Genomic DNA, 18,427 nt, shown 5'->3' with positions numbered 1-18,427 from the left:
TCTTAGTTATATCAGATTCTGAAATGAAAGTATAAGACTCATATATGACACATGAAATTTCGATAAGAACAATGATCATAGATTGTAACGAACACGTACAATAAGACCAATGATAAGTATAATAATAGCTATTATTGCACATGTGAAAGTCTATTTTCACAGCGCAAATTGAGTAACTGGTGTTCGACTTTGATGAAAGTAATTTCCATTTAGAGAAGTATCAAAGAGATGAAGGCAAATGTTATTTACATCCACAAAGCATTCCTAACGAAGCAAAATATAGCTATTTTCGTACGTGTCTGTATAGAAGAAACGGACGTTGAAAATTTCTATCGTTTAACAGATAAGTACTATGGAGCTTCCTTCCATCGTTTATATTCTATGATAACGAATACAGACAAATAGCGAGAAATAGCAGCTAAACAGTATCTCGTGCACGATAATCGTTTTATCAATCTAAACTCGTTGCCGTTTGCCATCGTAATTAATGCATGCATTTATTCTACTTCTCTCGTCCTCCGCTCTGAATTTGAATAATCAATAAAGGTATCCGATTCGTAACAGATGTTTGCTCCCAAGAATGACGAGAATATCGTAAGAATGTAAAAGCGGATACGAGAATTCAGCCGAGTTCGATGCACAGTATAATTACATCGATTTCACTAATTCGGCTAATCGTCACCTGTAATCGTAGCTATGCATTAATTATTAGACACTAGTTACAGCTATATGTATTTCAAATAATTACGAAACCATTTCTGGGCTCCAAAAATATGGATGTAATCGCAAACTATGCATTGACTATGATAGAGATAGTTGATACAAGAGTAGTTTAAATAATTTGGAACTTATCTCTAGGTTACAAAAATATTCATTATCAGAATTATACAGAGTTCATCTAACTGTAAAAATTTGAATATCTATTTTTTCTTGTAATTGCAGAAGAAAAATATTAGAGGGAAGAGACGAATGGTTCAAAGAGAACTACGTTTTTAGAAGCATATTTTTTTCACACGTGCAGCGACGTATCTGTACTTTTCCGATGCACTGTTCATCCTTTTTTTCTTTTTTTGTTAAATAAAAATACTTCTTTTTCCGTACGTAAAAAATAATTAGATTGAAATGGCGAAAAAAGTAGAATCCTCTCTGAATCATTTCTTTTTCTTTTGACATTTATTTCCAACTACGATAGTAAAAGAGATATAAATGGTTCCAACTGTATGAATCATTTCACCTTTGGAGTAATTAATAATATATCGCAGTAATTGGACATTAATAGATACAATTTAGGGAATTGATTGGTTACTTAAATAACGTCTTACATCGAATCAGAAAAGCTCATAATAAATGAATTTATTCCTAGAGAGATGTTAAATACGTTAATGCTAGATCTCCTAAATATGCAGGTTCAATCTCCAATATCAACTTTCGTATATTAGGGCGAAATTCATACATTGCACATTAGTCAGTTAAAAATACGTCTTCCCATATCGCCGCCTAACTACAGATTATAAAATTATATTATAAAAAATAGATTATAAAAAACGCGAAAAAGGTTTATGTGATTCACGTGCCAAACGAATTGTGTTAAATAATACGACTACAAAATGTCTGTAGTCCATCCATAGGCAAAAATGTTCAATATCCAGAACAGTTCATCAAATATAACATATCCAACCAGTTCGTGACATTCGGTAAAAGAACAGAAAGGATCCTGTATCCTACGTGAATTGTCGATCCGTAAAGAATGTAAGACGTATATCTACGTGAAATGGCCGTAAATTGTGGTCTTGACGTTAATATCGCAAGAAGATTAATTTCGATATCTTCGTTAACTTCATATAATATATATATTTCAGTTCCAAGTCTCGATAAAGGACTTTCGGTAAGTTGGATGTTACTCGCGTACAATCGCCACCAAATTTACCCAATTTAGTTGGAATCGTTATCTCGCGGCCAGAGAAATGTACAATTCCTTCGATTCGATATCTAAGAAACTACCAAACGCCTCGATTGAAATTCTTCCAGCTGCATATCCGCTTGCTGCATTAAGCTCGAAAATAAACGAAGCCTTAATACGATCAATCTAAATGCAATTATGGTCCTACCGACGCTAGATTTAGGAAGGATAATGCCACTGAGTTGAAAAAGGATAGCAGGTCAGGTAGTGCTGTAAGGATCAATACGCCATCCTCTCTCGAGGGAGAGCTTCACGTGTTGCTCCTGTTTCCGGTGCCACCTGGCGCACTAGAAAGGATCAATGTGCATTCTCTGCAACTACTCTTAATTACCGATCCACGCGGCCATTATAAGAAGAATAATAACAGTCATTTACAAGCTTACACAGTGTTTCACCAATGTACTTAAACGCTCGTCGCAGAAAATTTTCACGTGCAATATATTATGTGTTATGTATGAATTATTGTAAAAGTTCATCAACACCATAATGAAAGTCGACTATAGTGATGATGATATTCGTAAAGTTTGAAACAAATCTGGAAAGTATATAGAAACTATAAGATGGTTAGCGCAAGTATACATTCCGCAGATATTACAAAATTTTTTAAACAGTCAATTTAAACAGGCAATTTATACTAATCTTTTACTAAATACATAATATATGTTTGCAATAAATATCTTGCAACTTCTGTATACATATTTGAATTAGTTTTAAATTTTACCAACCACGATAGTCGGTCTCGTACTAATGCCAGTGAAATCTCAAGATGTTCCTATAAATGTCCGAATAATCAAATACTTAGGCTACCCTATTTCGTGTAAACGTTTTAAAAAACTAATTTATTTACTTACAACTGGCAAATAGAGAGTACAGAAATTAGGTAGGAATTACGTTCATTTGTAAAACTTGGTGTGTCTACGCGACAAGAAAGGAACTTAGAGGGCTTACTTCTGAGGAACCACGTCCTCTTGAAATGACACTTTTCCTTCCGGTTTTCATGAAAATCCAAGCCTTCCTCCTAAGGAAAGAAAACTCCACTCTCGAATAATTCACACGAACACTCTCCGTTGGAGAGTCCTCGTTTTCTCGGATAACCTTTGAATCGTTCATTCCGTCTGCGCTTTTGTAGAAATCGATATTTTAAGAGCGGATACTTCGAATAATTCAGAGGCTACAGTGAAAGGCAAAAAAGAAAAGAAAAGGTAGACAGAGAGAGAGAGAGAGAGAGAGGGAAAGGTATTGGATTCACAGAAGAAATAATAACAAGTGGTGTAATTAGACTTTTAACAAGACACTGGCTATAAGATCGAACAAAGATAAAATATAAATCCAGAAATATCATATTTGTAATTATGCCTTCTGCGATATAGTTACGATACTTAGATACAAGATAAATCTACTTTCACCTTTAAAGCCGGTTTTCTTCTGAGAACTGAGAGTAAAACAATAGAGCTCATCGCGATAAAAATTTGATGAAGAAAGGAAATAAATGCGATATAAGAGCACACTTATCGACACGTCACATACATATCGTATTGTTCTCGTTATCATTGACATATCATGATCATTTAGGCTACTGAATTGCGCAGTGTAATCTATCCGAAAGATAAAACTAACCGATCCGTACATTGAAAGTATATTCGTACCATGCAGTGTATATTATTTATTTTCACTAAAATACGACATCTCGTTTAGTCAACAAATCACGAAGAAAATCATCTATAGCTTGTTTGTGTCTCCTTCATCCATGAATCTGATATATACGATTACTTTCTTATTTTTTAGGTTTCTTTTAATAAACAAGCAATATCATACAATGAATCAGTTCTATCGATTTGCTGAATAATGTCGCGTATGTCAGCGTGTCTATCGTAACTTGATACTGATTTCAATCTCGCCGATTAAAAGCTAAATATTGCATGTTATCTTGTCATTGCAAACAATACAACTAATAACAAAATATATACATATATAGTACACATATAGAATTAGTCGGAGATAATTAACGAAAATATGTACGTACATAAATACACGTTTGTTCAGGTCGTATGAAAATGTTAAAACAATCTTCATTTTCAAGATACGTAACTTAACGTACAAACATTTTTTGTTTTCCATATTTTTTGTAACTCGCGTTTGCTACTCCGAAATATTACAATTTTTCTATCTAGATAATACACGAAAATGATTAAACAATTTAAAAATATACATCGTATAAATACTTTTATACCTTTTATCACATACTGACGCAATCAAAATCAACGTATAAATCTATGTTGCAGTATTAGGTATAAGGAACGTTATTCAAAATATATTAATCTTTTATTAAGATTAATGGATTTTATATCAATCTTGCATAAATAACTTCTTTAAAAGGTTTTCGTTTATCGCGTCGATATTTACGCATCAAATACCTGTCAAACAGGATTAATAACTCACGGGAAATCCAATGATATACGAACTATATTGCAACTAAAAAATGAGAAATCCGTGTTTCGAAATTACATACTTTGCAAAACATATGACACGGATATATTGGATTCCGTGATAGATTCATTCATTCCTCGCCATTGTACGCATTTCAAAAAATGTTATAAAAATTGTACTTCAACGTTCTTATGAAAGATACACATTTATAAAAGGAATTGTAGAGAAAGTATTTTTTAACTAGATAGACGTTACATGAAAGTAATAATACTTAACGTATTCTTCTAAGATAGCATGCATCAATTTATTTAATTGTCTTTGAATATCTTATGACATTCGACATTTTTTCAAGCATCTTTTTATCTGTACAGAATTTTAAAATTTTTTAATTACTAGACTTGATTGCATGATTCAAACATATTACTCACGTTTATTAGTCAAGAAGCTGATAATCTTACACACACACATATATTTGTTGTGATAGAAAATAAACAAAATCGTAAGTTGTAAAAAATTACAAACAATAATTATTAGTCTCAACTGTCATCAGCAACATGAAATCTCGGAAGTCTATACCATGCGAGTTATCGCTAAATGTCAACATTATCAGAAAATAATTAATCATAGCAATCTGGATCAATCACGAAATCCATATATTGATACAACAGAAATCACAAATTTATCTAATCTTGAATCGAAGACGAATCGACGTTACATATTTTTAAAATACCATGTCAGAGTATATAAACTAATAGCTTGCATGAAATTTCATCTCAGTTTGCGAAAACCGAGCTGGTTAGCAACATGATGGTGACAACGTTGACCCTTTTTGCTCTTTTCGCCCTCTCCAATGGTGAGTAGTTGCTACTTTCATGCGTTTCGTTTCGTTGAAAAAGGTACATTTATTATAAAATTCTATTACCGCTCTCTATTTGATAGAACAATAAAGTTTTGCGCTAAACGGCATCAGAATTATATATACTACGACATTTTTCATAAAAACTGAAATTCGTATCTCAAACAACAATATTACAATATTTTACTTCGCGATATTTCAAACGTTTCGTTTTACTTTGCTACAGAATTAACATAATTCTTCTGTTAATCTATTAATCTCGTGAAAATTTCAAAATCATGTAATTAGAAGGTTCGCTAAACGTTTCGGTTGAGAATTAATCCACGAGATTCGAAACGTATGAAGAAAATTAAAGGATTGTTTCTATCGCGACAGCACGTTCATTAGCGGCAATTGCCGTGATTAAATGTAGCTAATAAGCAGAGCGATCAGTGCCAACTGCATAATGAGCAGCGTTTCATCCACGATCACTAGATACTAATTATTATGTACCACTATTATTTACATAGGTGGATTGGTGCCGAAATACGATCCAAGGATCGTAAATGGGGAGAGCGCTAAAGAAGGAGAAATCCCATATCAAGTGAGTTATTTCAATAACGGGATATCTTTGTCTGTTAATTAAGACAAGAGAAGATTGAATCGAGAGAAAAAATCAGTTTCTTAGAGAACCTAACAACCCTCTATCGAATGAATTCGTTCTTCTTCCTGTCATTTATCCTACTTCTTGAATATTGTTCAATTATCAGGATACTTCTTTTTATCTCTAGGTATCACTTCAAAACAAAGAATCTTCGTTCCACTTTTGCGGCGGCTCCGTTCTTAATGAAAATTACGTCATTACGGCAGCTCATTGTACCGTGGAGTAAGCATTCGAAAAATTTTAGTTTCGAATTTTATTGTACATACTTTAAATTTTCACGAGTAATTACGAAGCATATACGCAAATGACAACATCAGTTAATTCGAGAAAACCATCGATGAATTCATAACGGTTTGACTGGTACAAGAAAATTCCTTATACAAGTGCGAATCTTATGCATCGTTATTATATGGAAAAAGTTGAAATATGATAAGTTAATCGTTATTGATTTTCTCACCTACGTAATTAACGCTATCAATATTTTTTAAATATCCAAAAAAAGTGACAAGCGAAAAGATAGCTTCGATATGGAATCGGCTAACGACATATTCAATTTTAAAACTGCTCTTTGACGAAACGACAACAAGAATTTTCCATTTGTGACCTTCAAATAAAAAAACTCATCTTCTTTTTTTCGAAGGAAATCGCCAAAAGAAATCAAGGTTGTAGCAGGCACGATTAATCTCTCAGAAGGAGGTTCCGAACACTTGGTTGAGAAAATCATCATCCACGAAAACTATGCTGCTTCGGATTCTTGGAAAAACGATATTTCATTGATCAAGGTATGCTCTCAAGCACTGATTTTCCTAAGTTAATAGTATCAAGCGGCACAGATATTCTTATTTCGTTATCATTTACTTGTTACAGGTCAAGACACCATTCGTAAAATCGAAGGTGCTTTCTTTCGTTCCCCTTCCATCGCCAGATGATATTCTTCAAGCTAATGATGTGGCAACAGTTTCTGGATGGGGTAGACTTTGGGTAAGTTCTCCATCTTTTTGGAAAAATATATTTAAATAGCTTTGAATGTTTTAAAATTTCTATCACGTTCTGTATAGTTGTAATATTAATTAACTGCAAATAACTTTGTATCATGCCCCATACTTATGTAATATTACAAATGTACAACTGCAGCAAGGTGGTCCTACGACTATTTTCCTGCAACGCGCAAACATCTTGATTGCTGATCAAGAATACTGTAAATTGATGTACAGTAAACAATATAAACACATCTACGACTCGCATCTTTGTGCATACGACCCAAGTGTTAAAAAGGGATCATGCCACGTAAGTTACACATGGATTAAAATTATATTACATAACGATTATTTTATTTACGATTATAAATTGGCTTATTTAATCTCATTTATTCCGCTTTAATTATCTTCTCGCGAAAAAGACATAGACGATGTTTCTACGTGATTTCACTCGTATTGTATTTCCACAGAATACCCTTTTACACTAATTGACACCATCGGTGTAATTAGTTGTACGAATAATTTCAATCGTTCTTTGTAACGCTTCGTAAATTGTAATTTGTAATTACGGTTGCGTGAAATCAACGTAAATTGTCTTTATTCGGGATTTCGCAGCAATTAACGGGGTTTCATGGTTTCACTAACATTGTTCTTAAAAACTTGATTCTTTCTTTTCTCATAGGGTGACTCTGGTGGCCCCTTGACCGTCAACGGAAAACTCGTTGGTCTCGTTTCTTGGGCAATGGGCTGTGCCCTCACTGACTACCCAACTGTCTACACCCGTGTGACGTCTCATCTTAATTGGATAGAAACACACGCTGTGTAAAGCCAGCAAGTGAAACGTGAACTGGAAGTCGAAGTAAAACACACAAGCACGAAATTCGAATATCTCTTTCCATACAGGCCAAAGTATCTTAACGTTTTAAGGACTGAAAATATTGTAACCTGCATTTAATACTGTATTTTGTACATTTAATTGACAAATAAAACAAATCGTTTATTTGATAAATTAATATAAATTCTTTAAACCATACTTCTATAAATAGTCCTCTACGTATGTTTGTGTGAACAATCTTTTATTTTACAATATACATAAAAATATTAAATAACGTATTAGTATATTAAATATTTAAAAGGCAAAATTTCTTTTTCCATTCCAATGTGTATAATAAAATAAAATAAAATTATCTATAATACAAAAACAAAAACTACATAATCTACTCGGTAAATAAACACATTATTTAAACAATTAATCGTTTATTCGTATACATACTGGATTTTATCTGATATCGCGGTTATTAATGGGAATTCTTCGAACATTCGAATTTCTTGTAAAAAATAATTAAAAAAGATATGAATGCAATATCAATTATCTAATATTCTATCAGAGAAATTATAAAAAGGATTAATGCTTCGAAAGTAACATGTATCGATGATTAAACTGGTTAGATCAATCGCGACTAAGAGCGAATGACAGATAACTATACCGACCTTAACTACAGCAAATACGGCTAATACATGGCTAATATACCGTAATCACGACTATCGGGCTAATCGAAACCTTCAAGTATCCATGTTATCATGATATAATAGAATCTATCTTTATTTTCATCCAAATTATTATATGACTATTTTTATTTATAATACAATAATGATAAAATCTCTGTTCCATTTCTCTTCTACAATAATAAATGAATCGAATTAAATTAATATTTAATAAAATTATCAATTGTTCTATAGCGAACGAATATACAGTAGCGGACAAAAGTTTAAGACGATGATTTACAAACCGGATTACAAACATTTTATATGCATATTGTTCTTCTATTCGGTTTGTCTCTTTGGAGTAACATAGCTGTATGTTTGATCTTCGACAAACTCAGACTGTCAGTTGTTAAATACAAACAATGTAGGGGTTACAACAGTTAGTTACATGTAAACAGCGGACATTAGTTTAAGACGATCTGTGTAAAACGTACGAGTATAGTTTTTGAACATTTTGATTCTGGAATGTTAGAATCATTGTTTAGTGTACTTTTTATTGCTTAACACGTTCGTCGCCACGTCACACATATCTATGTGTATACTTCTGTGGGGCGCCCGTTACCAAAGTATGGGTGACGCTTTTCTTGTTCGAGTTAATTAAACATAGGATATTATATATATGATATACAACATAAAAATATTAAAAACACATTATGCCATACTTTTTATAAATTTATATTCTGGATAACATATTACATTATTCTATATCGCATGGTATTTGTTAAAACATTCCAAACATATTTCGGGTGATTTTGCGCACTTCGAACAATAGTTGTAGACTCCGTCACCACTACTATTCTCACTTTTAAATATATTTTCACACTGTTTACTGAACATTTTGAGGATGAAAAAATCACTAATGTACGTCTCACAAGTATGCTTCTCGACTAAATGAAAGATCTGACATATCTGCCATGAGATCTCTCGGAATACTCTAGCTGGAAAGCTTATCGCTTTCTCCATTTCAGAACTAAATAATCTTTTCTTTTCAATGAATCGAAGGCGATAAACAATGAATCGAAGGCGATAAACAATGAATCGAAAGCGATAAACAATGAATTCCCGCTTGTCGCTCTATTTACGTTCTGCGTACCGGCGGTCGGATTTGGGTTCCGCAGGAAACTTAGCCGAATCACGCTGGGCGACGAACGTGTTAAAATTCATTTAGGTAGCAACAGATTATGGGTAAATCAAAGAATTTATTTGAAAACAAATGGAAACAAATCGCAAGGCTACGAAAGCAGAGTAAAACCTTCACCGAAATAACAAATATAGTGAACAGGTCAGAAACGGCTTGTAAGCAAGCTTGGTATACATTTTGTATGGCATGTATTGCGATCAACCGAAAAACGGAAGATCACGGAAAACAACGCCGAAAATGGATCGCCGGATTCATTGATTGAGCGAAAAGGATCGTTTTCGTAGTGCACATAATATTGCTGCGGAGATAAACTATAAAAACGATACACAAATTAATGCTAGAACTGTTAGGAGAAGATTAGAAGACTTTAACTTAAGAGGACGAAAACCTCAAAAGAAACGATTGCTGAGTTCTAGGAATCGAAAAGACGACTTGCGTTTGCTAAAGCTCATAAACATTGGACAAGTGAACATTGACAAAAGATATTGTTTTCAGACGAATGGAAATTCAATCGCGTCTCTTCTGACGGGATACGGCATGATAGACGTCGATTTGGCGGAAGTTTGAAAACACAGTACGTTTTAAAAACTCTTAAACATGGTGGTGGGAACGTTATAGTGTGCGCGTGTTTTTCTCGAGGCTGTCCTGGTCCGATATGTCGTATCAATGGAATTATGGACCGTTTTCAATACATGGACATACTCGAGAACACAATGTTGCCTTTTGCAAGCAACAATATGAGTGATGATTTTATTTTTCAAAATGATAATGATCCGAAGCACGCGGCTCGGGTTGTGAAATAGTTTTTTTGAAGAAGAAAATATTACCGCGCTGCCGTGGCCGTCGCGATCACCAGACATTAATCCAATCGAGAATTTGTGGAGCATCATAAAAAAGACAGTACAACGTTATAAACCGAAAAATTTAAATGAACTTTACAATTGAAACAGCTTGGAGTAATATTACGGTAGATCACTGTAAAAAATTAATAGATTTTATGCCAAAAAGATGTACCGAAGTGATGAGAAATAACGGATATTGGACAAAATATTGAATTTAAACAAAAATTGTGTATATTTTCTTACCAAAAATTAATATTTTTTTGTGTAGTCTTAAACTTTTGATTTAAACTTTTTTGAAATATTATACAGATTTCATTCCTTTTTTATAACTTAGCTACTGAGCAAAATATCAAAATGAAATTTTTTTTGTAAGTGTACAAACAAATGTCTAATTAGTTAATATCAAAAGTAGAACACTGCATTTATATTTTTTATGGAAAGTAAATCAATTATTTATTTCTTCCATTTCGTCTTAAACTTTTGTCCGCTATTGTACAAATTTAATTAAGAAACGTATTTTACTGATGTAATAGTGATCACTAAGTTTAGTTATTCCTTGAAATAGATTTGAAAGATTTTTTATTTGCTACGAAATTTTTTATCTGCCCCACATTTGATAGAAATACACACTTTTCGGTGGTTACTGTTATTTGTCAGCAAATAGATGTACTTACTGATAAGAATGTCACTGAAACTTAACTTATCTCAATGTTAATTGAAGATCGATCTATCAAATATTGACCATATTTTTAAATTGCGTTTCACACATCACAATGGGTATATAAGGAGCAAACCAACTGATGATAGTGTATTCGATCACATTTCCCTGAATCGTTAAGAACCATGAATTCGGTGATACTTGGACTGGTGCTTTTAGCTACAGCGTTAGCAAGTTCTAATGGTAAGTGGTAATACCAATAAGTTTTAATTGATATTTATAAATTTAAACCTCAACTAACTCGACTCAACTAACTACATTACGAAACCATTATTAGCCGATATATCAACTCACGACTTGGATCCTAGAATCGTGAATGGTGAGGATGCAGGCCCAAACGAACTTCTATACCAGGTACCGAAACTTATTCTTCGCGCAAGAAAACCGAAAACTCAATCATCAAATAAACGAAATTGAATCGTATCGCGTTATTCGAATAAACTTCTTGTCAAATGAAAATTGAAACATTAAAGATCAGACAGGCTAGACAAACGATAAAAAACTACGTTATAGAAAAATACTGTTTCTACCTTTATTATTATTCGTTTCTGTTATTCGAAGGTTTCGCTTCAAATCGACGGCAGTCATTTCTGCGGTGGATCTGTGCTTAACAGGTATTACGTTCTCACCGCTGCTCACTGCGTCTTTAAGTAAGTTTCGTAATTTCCTATCAAATGGCATCTTCGAATATTGTAACATGATCAGCATTATAAGCCCTATAATACTGTTAACAGTGAACAAGCTAGCGAAATCAAAATTATCACCGGAACCAAGAACTTAAACGACTCTCCAACATCCGTGCATCAAGCTGTGAAGTTTATTGTTCACGATGAATACAACCCTTCCAATAGCTGGATCAACGACATAGCCTTGATCAAGGTATCTAAACATCAAATGGAAATTTCATATAGAAATTTGCATACATAAACTTATCGTTGGGAAACACATTGCAATTCTATCTTGAAATCTTTCATTTCTTTGGCATAAGTTTTATGCTTTAGTCCACGATAGTTTTAATATTGACATAAAGAACTAATATAATTAATGTAATTTTTCGAACGTCAGATATATCAGAGAAATAATATTTGACGAAGAGATAAGATTTTAATTCATTGGTTATAGCTCCTCATTTTATAATCTAAGGTGTCTTATTTTTCTAGGTAAATAAACCATTCGAGATCGGACCACAACTAAACTACGTTCCTTTACCGGAAGCAAATCAAAATATTCCAGATAACTCACGCGCTATTGTATCGGGATGGGGTAGGATCAGAGTAAGTGTTGATGTATGTTAAATAAAACGCGCGAACAATAGCTCAAATATTTTTGCGAGTTACTCTAGCTGACGTAGCGTCTCGATTTTACTCAAATATTCTATCGTACAGGAATACGGACCACTCTCGACAACATTGAAAAAAGCAACCATCTACATTACCAATCAGAATACTTGCAAGAATGCCTATCGAAAAATATATGACACGCAAATTTGCGCCAGTAATCCCAAGAGCGAGAAAGGAGCATGCAACGTAATTAATATTTTCTGTTCTAATATTTAAAAAAATTCATATTCGGTCATTCGAAGACTACAAGGGAAGAACATGATAAATCACGTTTCTTATTCTTTGCACGAAAGCAATTTTAAGATTCACTGTGTCATCGATCAACCTCATATTATCAAAATTATTTGCATTTGCTTTTGGATCTAAATATGTGTTCTTGTTAATTCCTTCAAAATTATTTAAATATTGGTCATAATGTTACAGCATCAAAGATATTAACATATTACTTGTCTTAATAATTACATATGTCTTTAGCCTCCATAGAATATCACCAATTTATTAACTGTTTTTAAAAGACTTACATCTTTGAACCTAACAGAATATCTTCATTTTCAATTATGTCATATGGAAATTCTCTTGTTTAAACGCAAAGCGACATTAAAATGAGAAAGTCATCGTGTTCTTCTTCCAGTCTTCACATTTTATTCGCCATCTTTGTGTTATAATTCATGACAATTACGACAATTACTTATACTTTCATAGGGTGACTCTGGTGGCCCTCTCACAGTTAACGGAAAGATTGTCGGCATCGTATCATGGTCACGGGGATGTGCTCTTTCTGATTACCCCACTGTGTACACTCGTGTTCCTTCTTACATTGATTGGATTCAAGCAAACGCAGTTTAAAATAGAAGAAGATGGAAAGTGTACGACATAACACAAAGTACACCGCTAATTGTTGATAGAGATGTATTGTTAGCAGAACATTACTCACTATTCATTTGTCCTTAATATCAATTTATATTTTTAACCAATTATTCTATATAACGTATTAAAGAGAAGAATAAAAGGATATAGTTCATCACAGGACAACATTTAAATCGCAATTGTATCTATAACAATAGATAATTAATTTTATGTGTAAATTATAATAAAAGGACGTTATGAATTACCACACATACTTGGTTATTGATATGCCATTTCAGCTCACAGCTCCAATTCGTATACGTCGAATAACAAAAGATATTCCTCTGTGAAATTTTTATTGACGGATGTTTTACGAAAGTATCTCTTACATTTGAGTTACTCTCAAACGTTCACTGTTCAGCATTCGCAACGACGTTTTGTTACAACACGCGAACAAAACTCTCAAAACAAGTTAACTTTAATGCACGTTAAAAACGCTACACAGACAGTAGCAGGTATACTAAGTCCACCGAACTCAACGTGGATAATCCCAGATGCGAAATATGTAGCACTATTTAATTAGATTGCACACAATACGGACACTAGCGGGACCTAGTTCTACAGTATATAGACAATAATAGGCTTATCTGACATCATCACACAAAATAATACGAATCATTCAAATTCGATATAGATAATTCTAAACTCAACTGACTCAATGGTACCAAATCGAGCGAACAATTTTACTATTTTTTTTTTTTTTTTTTAACACTTTGACTGCCACGCCGAAGTCACATGTTTCGTTCAGGACGTCACGGGAATATTTTTATTATCCAAAGCATATAATAATAAATTGATGATGTAAGACAACATTCTTTCCCAATGGACCGTTTATCTTATTGGCGGTCACGGGTGACCACCGTGACGCTTTGGTAATAGTTGATAGCGACATATTATAACAAGGCTTCGTTTATTTCAACAAACTAGATTAGTAGAAGATATTAGTAACAGTATTTGCTCATTCTATATATAATAGAAAGGTATGTGCACACTTCTAACTTCAATTATACGATTATAAAGCAGCATTTACGATTATTTTCTAAGCTGTGTTTATAATAATATTCGTAGATTACCCCGCAAAGATATGGATGCAAACACAGTGCACCGTTAGATACAAGATTTGTTTTCATTTCTTTTTATTGATGTTCTAATAAAAATGTTTAATTGTTCAATGGGGCACTTTTTATTTCAAAGAATCTTCTATTTATCGGTTATATTCAAAATACCTTAACTGTCAATTTTCATATAATTTTTACAATTGTAAGAAGTTCAAGCACTCCGGTCACCAATGACCACCGTGGTGTCACAGGAGAAACCGTGGCCGGTCATATATGACCAACGTGGCAGTCAAAGTGTTAATAGTCGCTTAAAAATATGCAAATGCATCTGAGTGACCATAAATTCAAATAACGCTATTAATCATTGAACAGTTTCGTTATCGAGAGATCTTCTTCCACTTTAAAGAAGATTAAAGAAGATCCACTTAAAGTAGATTCATTGTCATCAATTCACACATCAATTGTAGCACAGATCTAATCTGAGACCTGATAAGACAGTATATAGAGATATCGTAGACCTTGAAGATTCACAAAATCTAACAAGAATCCACGTAATCTGTAAAATCATTGAAAACTTAACGTTGATACCTAGTCACGATTGAACTTGTGTTTCCATGAACAAAGCTATGTCGTTCGATTTTGTATAAAACAGCCGGTGGCGTGCATTGATTTCTCCATAAAATGGCCGAAAAATGTATTAAGATCCGAAGGAGAGCTAATCCGTGTTGCTCGTGTGACACTGATAATCATTAATAACTTCGTTTGATTTATGACAAAGATTCATAGTTGTACTCATAACATTGGCGATAGATAGATACACGAGGTGACTAGTTTCTTGTGACACGAACGCGATCGCGCGAATAATCCGAACGTATTACGAGCACGTGAATTATGGCGTTATTGGACTTCACCGGCCTTGCATAAACACAAATGCGGAATCAGAATGCAATCGATGTTAGCTCAGCTGTCAATTCGATGAAAACATTTGGACACTGGACACGACTGTGATTGCGTGTAACGATGTATAAACTTAAAAATCATTGAATTGTTAATTACAGTTGATCAACGATAAACTGAAAGTAAAGGGAGTACAGTATTGTAAATATAGCTAACAATCTGAAAAGTCATTATAAATGATAGATTGTGAAGGTTTGCACGTTGGAAAATTAACTTTACCCCCGTAACTTTGCAACTCTCGTTTCTTCTGTAACAAATATTCCATTAAAACAAATTATTTTCGTCTTGATTGTTCATTTTAGGATCAAAAATAAAAGAAAAATTCATTCGATCATTTCTTAATAAATGACGTTATATATCGTATCGTGACTATCATGACAGGATCGTATAACGCGAAACTGCTCGAGGCTAGTTGCAGTAATGACTACCTGTGAAAAGGGAAAACTCATCTGCGAAACGAATTCGTTTCCTTTGCCTCTTTCGTTTACTCGGGGGTTCATTTTGGTGGCAAGGGTCAATAGATATTTGAACGAGGAAAACTTCTCGGTTTTCGTGATGTGCAATTGTATCTTACGTTGATATTCCATTGCAAAAGTGGTTTCGTATCGTTCCATCGACGTACATAAATATGTACATCCATACATGTATATAAAAATTAATAAAAAGTAAACGGAACACAAAGCAAAAATGCAATTCGTAAACTCATGCGTGTACCTACACGTTTACGTAGTGCATTCGAGTCATTGATTTAAATTTAAAGTAGAATTATCGAGTGATCTGCGCTCCCTGGAAATTTTTCGATATATCAACCGATAGTGTTTAAATAAAGCGAATAACTGACAGAGAATCTTTCTGGTTAAAATCAATGTTTGGAAATATCCTGTTCGTGATGTTTATTAACGCACGAAAGATTACGAACAAACGACTTATTCAAACGAATATAACCGTTCCAATTCTGATTTTGATTTTGCGTTGAATATCCATGAGACAGGCAGTAAAACACGAAATAACGGGTCAGTTAATACAGCGAAATCAATAACACCATGACGTTCATACGATGGTCTCATTTCCGATGCTACTTGTACGAATCGATGAATACATATGTTTCATTCGAGTTTTAGGAAATCGAGCAACTCGACGAGAAAATCTAAACGAACTTGTAACGATTAATTTCACCGGATATTAAATATCGAAAAATTTCTTGGGCGACGACTAATTTTCAGAAAAAAATGTCTACGTCGAACATCGAACAAAGTTGAGGATCAAGAGAACACGATTTAACTTCCTTTGAAATTTCTTTACTTCCAAGCCGCTTAACGACTCTTAATAGGTTCGAAATAAGTTTGACAATGAATATAAATTTGCGAATATTTCGTTCATAATTTGATTCTTAGGGGACAGGATTCCGTTCATGACGACGTCAAAGCGTTTCTTCTCTTCTTTTCTTTTCAATTTTATTCTTAAACAGCAGGAAAGTTTGCTCAAAGCTTTCATTTAGGAAAAGAAACTAACTTCATTGTACATATATCGCAAGCTACCATGGTGCGCAATACATTTTCACAAGTATCGTAAAATTTTCATTCATAATAGAAACCGGTGTACAGCGGTGGTGAAAAATGTTCGCATGTCGAGAGAAGGAAAGCCGAGAGGAATATCATTGTATAAGGAAAAATTCCCACGAGAAATTCTATTGCGAGTAACGCAATGACTTCGTGACACAAGCATGTCATGATGGCAGACTTTCATAAATCATTGTATTTTAGAGACACAACAAAAATTGAGGAACAATGGCACAAAAGACGCGCGAAAATAAGTCTTTTCTTTGGATACATAAAGAAATCTTTTGAACAAGAAACTCCTCTCTTTTCTATACGAAACGTTAACAAAAAAGATAAATGTGGAAATCATTAAACATTAATCAATTAATCTGTAACGACGTTTATGCTATCGAATGTACCACGTGATAAAAATAAAGACAAAGTATAAGTGAACGTAAATTATTTTGTTACTAAAAGGGGAAAACGGTTCTCCTCGCGCGTAAATATAATACTTGATTAAAAGCAGGACACGAGCACAGTGTTTGTTGTAAAAAGCACAAAGGATAGACCAAAGGAAAACCATAAAATGAAATTTGGGAATAGAATGTATAATAAGGCCGGCTCTTTGAGACACGGTCGAAAGGATTGCAACGTTGACAACTTCCGGGAAGTGGCTTACGAAATTTTGCGGCCACATTAAACATTGGTGTTTGATGCTGGACGCTTTAATCTCACAAACGAAATAATCGAGCCAGGCGTTATGAAGAAGGAGCATCGTTCCTCTTGCAAATGGATCCTTTTGTACAACCACGAAATAGCTGTAAAATCTTCAGACGTTTATTTTATGATGAATTTTTATGATACAATGTAAATTATGTAAATTCAGTAGGAAATTAATCACGAGAACCAGGATATCTAAATATTTCTATTGGGATTGAAAAAAATATCCGAAGTTGATATTTTTGTTTGTCTATTTTTACAAGCTTATTTATTTAAAAAGTCAGCGATGTTTTTTTAAATAGTATTATACAGCTGTTTTTACGTTTCATTTAATCTCATAGCGTCATGGCCGATGTCAAGGTGATTTTAAAACGAGCGTTCAACCTATGCTTTTAGTGTATGCTTTCAACCTAAGCTTTTAGCCCATGATTAAGAAATCTAGATTTAATTAATCAGCATTACATACCAATCATCATTCAAACGAAATACTTCTCCACGTTAATGCTTCCATTATCATAACTACGAGTTATGAGAATTGTTTTCTTCGTTCTTTCAATACGATAACTGCATATGCATTTTATTCCTATTTAGTTTATGTAAATATTTAAAATGACTTAAATTAGGGCTTCAATCAATCTAAAGTTTCTTTCGGCATTAGTTCAAGCTCAATATTTTTTAAGACACCGTGAATACGAGAAGAAAAGATCTAACAGCGCGATCTGAGAAGCAAGTTCTATATAAAAAGGTAAATATGTACAATTGGTACATTCGCAAACATCTGTGAGAAAATGTGTCGTCG

The 18,427-nt window shown here is 33.4% G+C and overlaps 3 protein-coding genes and 1 pseudogene across 3 annotated transcripts in view; 3 read left to right on the top strand and 1 right to left on the bottom strand.

Annotated features, from left to right (window-relative positions):
* LOC117213788 overlaps nucleotides 1–18,427 on the bottom strand; it is a 245,914-nt gene that overhangs the window by 215,366 nt on the left and 12,121 nt on the right. The gene's annotated exons all lie outside the window — the stretch shown is intronic.
* LOC117213791 (chymotrypsin-2-like) lies at nucleotides 5,111–7,872 on the top strand. The gene is made up of 7 exons (XM_033459450.1): nucleotides 5,111–5,240; nucleotides 5,753–5,826; nucleotides 6,014–6,108; nucleotides 6,527–6,668; nucleotides 6,754–6,867; nucleotides 7,021–7,173; nucleotides 7,546–7,872. Exons 1-7 carry the CDS (start codon nucleotides 5,192–5,194, stop codon nucleotides 7,687–7,689), a joined length of 771 nt encoding a protein of 256 aa, XP_033315341.1. The 5' UTR covers nucleotides 5,111–5,191; the 3' UTR covers nucleotides 7,690–7,872.
* LOC117213795 lies at nucleotides 9,590–10,665 on the top strand (annotated as a pseudogene).
* Nucleotides 11,218–13,295, top strand: LOC117213793 (chymotrypsin-2-like). Its single transcript, XM_033459452.1, has 7 exons — nucleotides 11,218–11,292; nucleotides 11,387–11,463; nucleotides 11,671–11,759; nucleotides 11,844–11,988; nucleotides 12,270–12,383; nucleotides 12,495–12,635; nucleotides 13,152–13,295. The coding sequence occupies exons 1-7, from the start codon at nucleotides 11,235–11,237 to the stop codon at nucleotides 13,293–13,295; spliced, it is 768 nt and encodes a 255-aa protein (XP_033315343.1). The 5' UTR covers nucleotides 11,218–11,234.

The sequence above is a fragment of the Bombus bifarius genome, unplaced genomic scaffold (genome assembly GCF_011952205.1).
Source record: "Bombus bifarius isolate JDL3187 unplaced genomic scaffold, Bbif_JDL3187 scf7180000009125, whole genome shotgun sequence".
Classification (NCBI taxonomy): domain Eukaryota; kingdom Metazoa; phylum Arthropoda; class Insecta; order Hymenoptera; family Apidae; genus Bombus; species Bombus bifarius.
This window is presented reverse-complemented; position numbering and strand designations above follow the sequence as displayed.

Coding starts and splice junctions, on each gene's coding strand:
- LOC117213791 (XM_033459450.1), top strand. CDS start 5,192: ATGATGGTGACAACGTTGACCCTTTTTGCTCTTTTCGCCCTCTCCAAT. Junction 6,868..7,020: donor CTGGATGGGGTAGACTTTGG/GTAAGTTCTCCA, acceptor GTACAACTGCAG/CAAGGTGGTCCTACGACTAT. Junction 7,174..7,545: donor TTAAAAAGGGATCATGCCAC/GTAAGTTACACA, acceptor CTTTTCTCATAG/GGTGACTCTGGTGGCCCCTT.
- LOC117213793 (XM_033459452.1), top strand. CDS start 11,235: ATGAATTCGGTGATACTTGGACTGGTGCTTTTAGCTACAGCGTTAGCA. Junction 11,293..11,386: donor AGCGTTAGCAAGTTCTAATG/GTAAGTGGTAAT, acceptor AACCATTATTAG/CCGATATATCAACTCACGAC. Junction 12,384..12,494: donor CGGGATGGGGTAGGATCAGA/GTAAGTGTTGAT, acceptor TCTATCGTACAG/GAATACGGACCACTCTCGAC.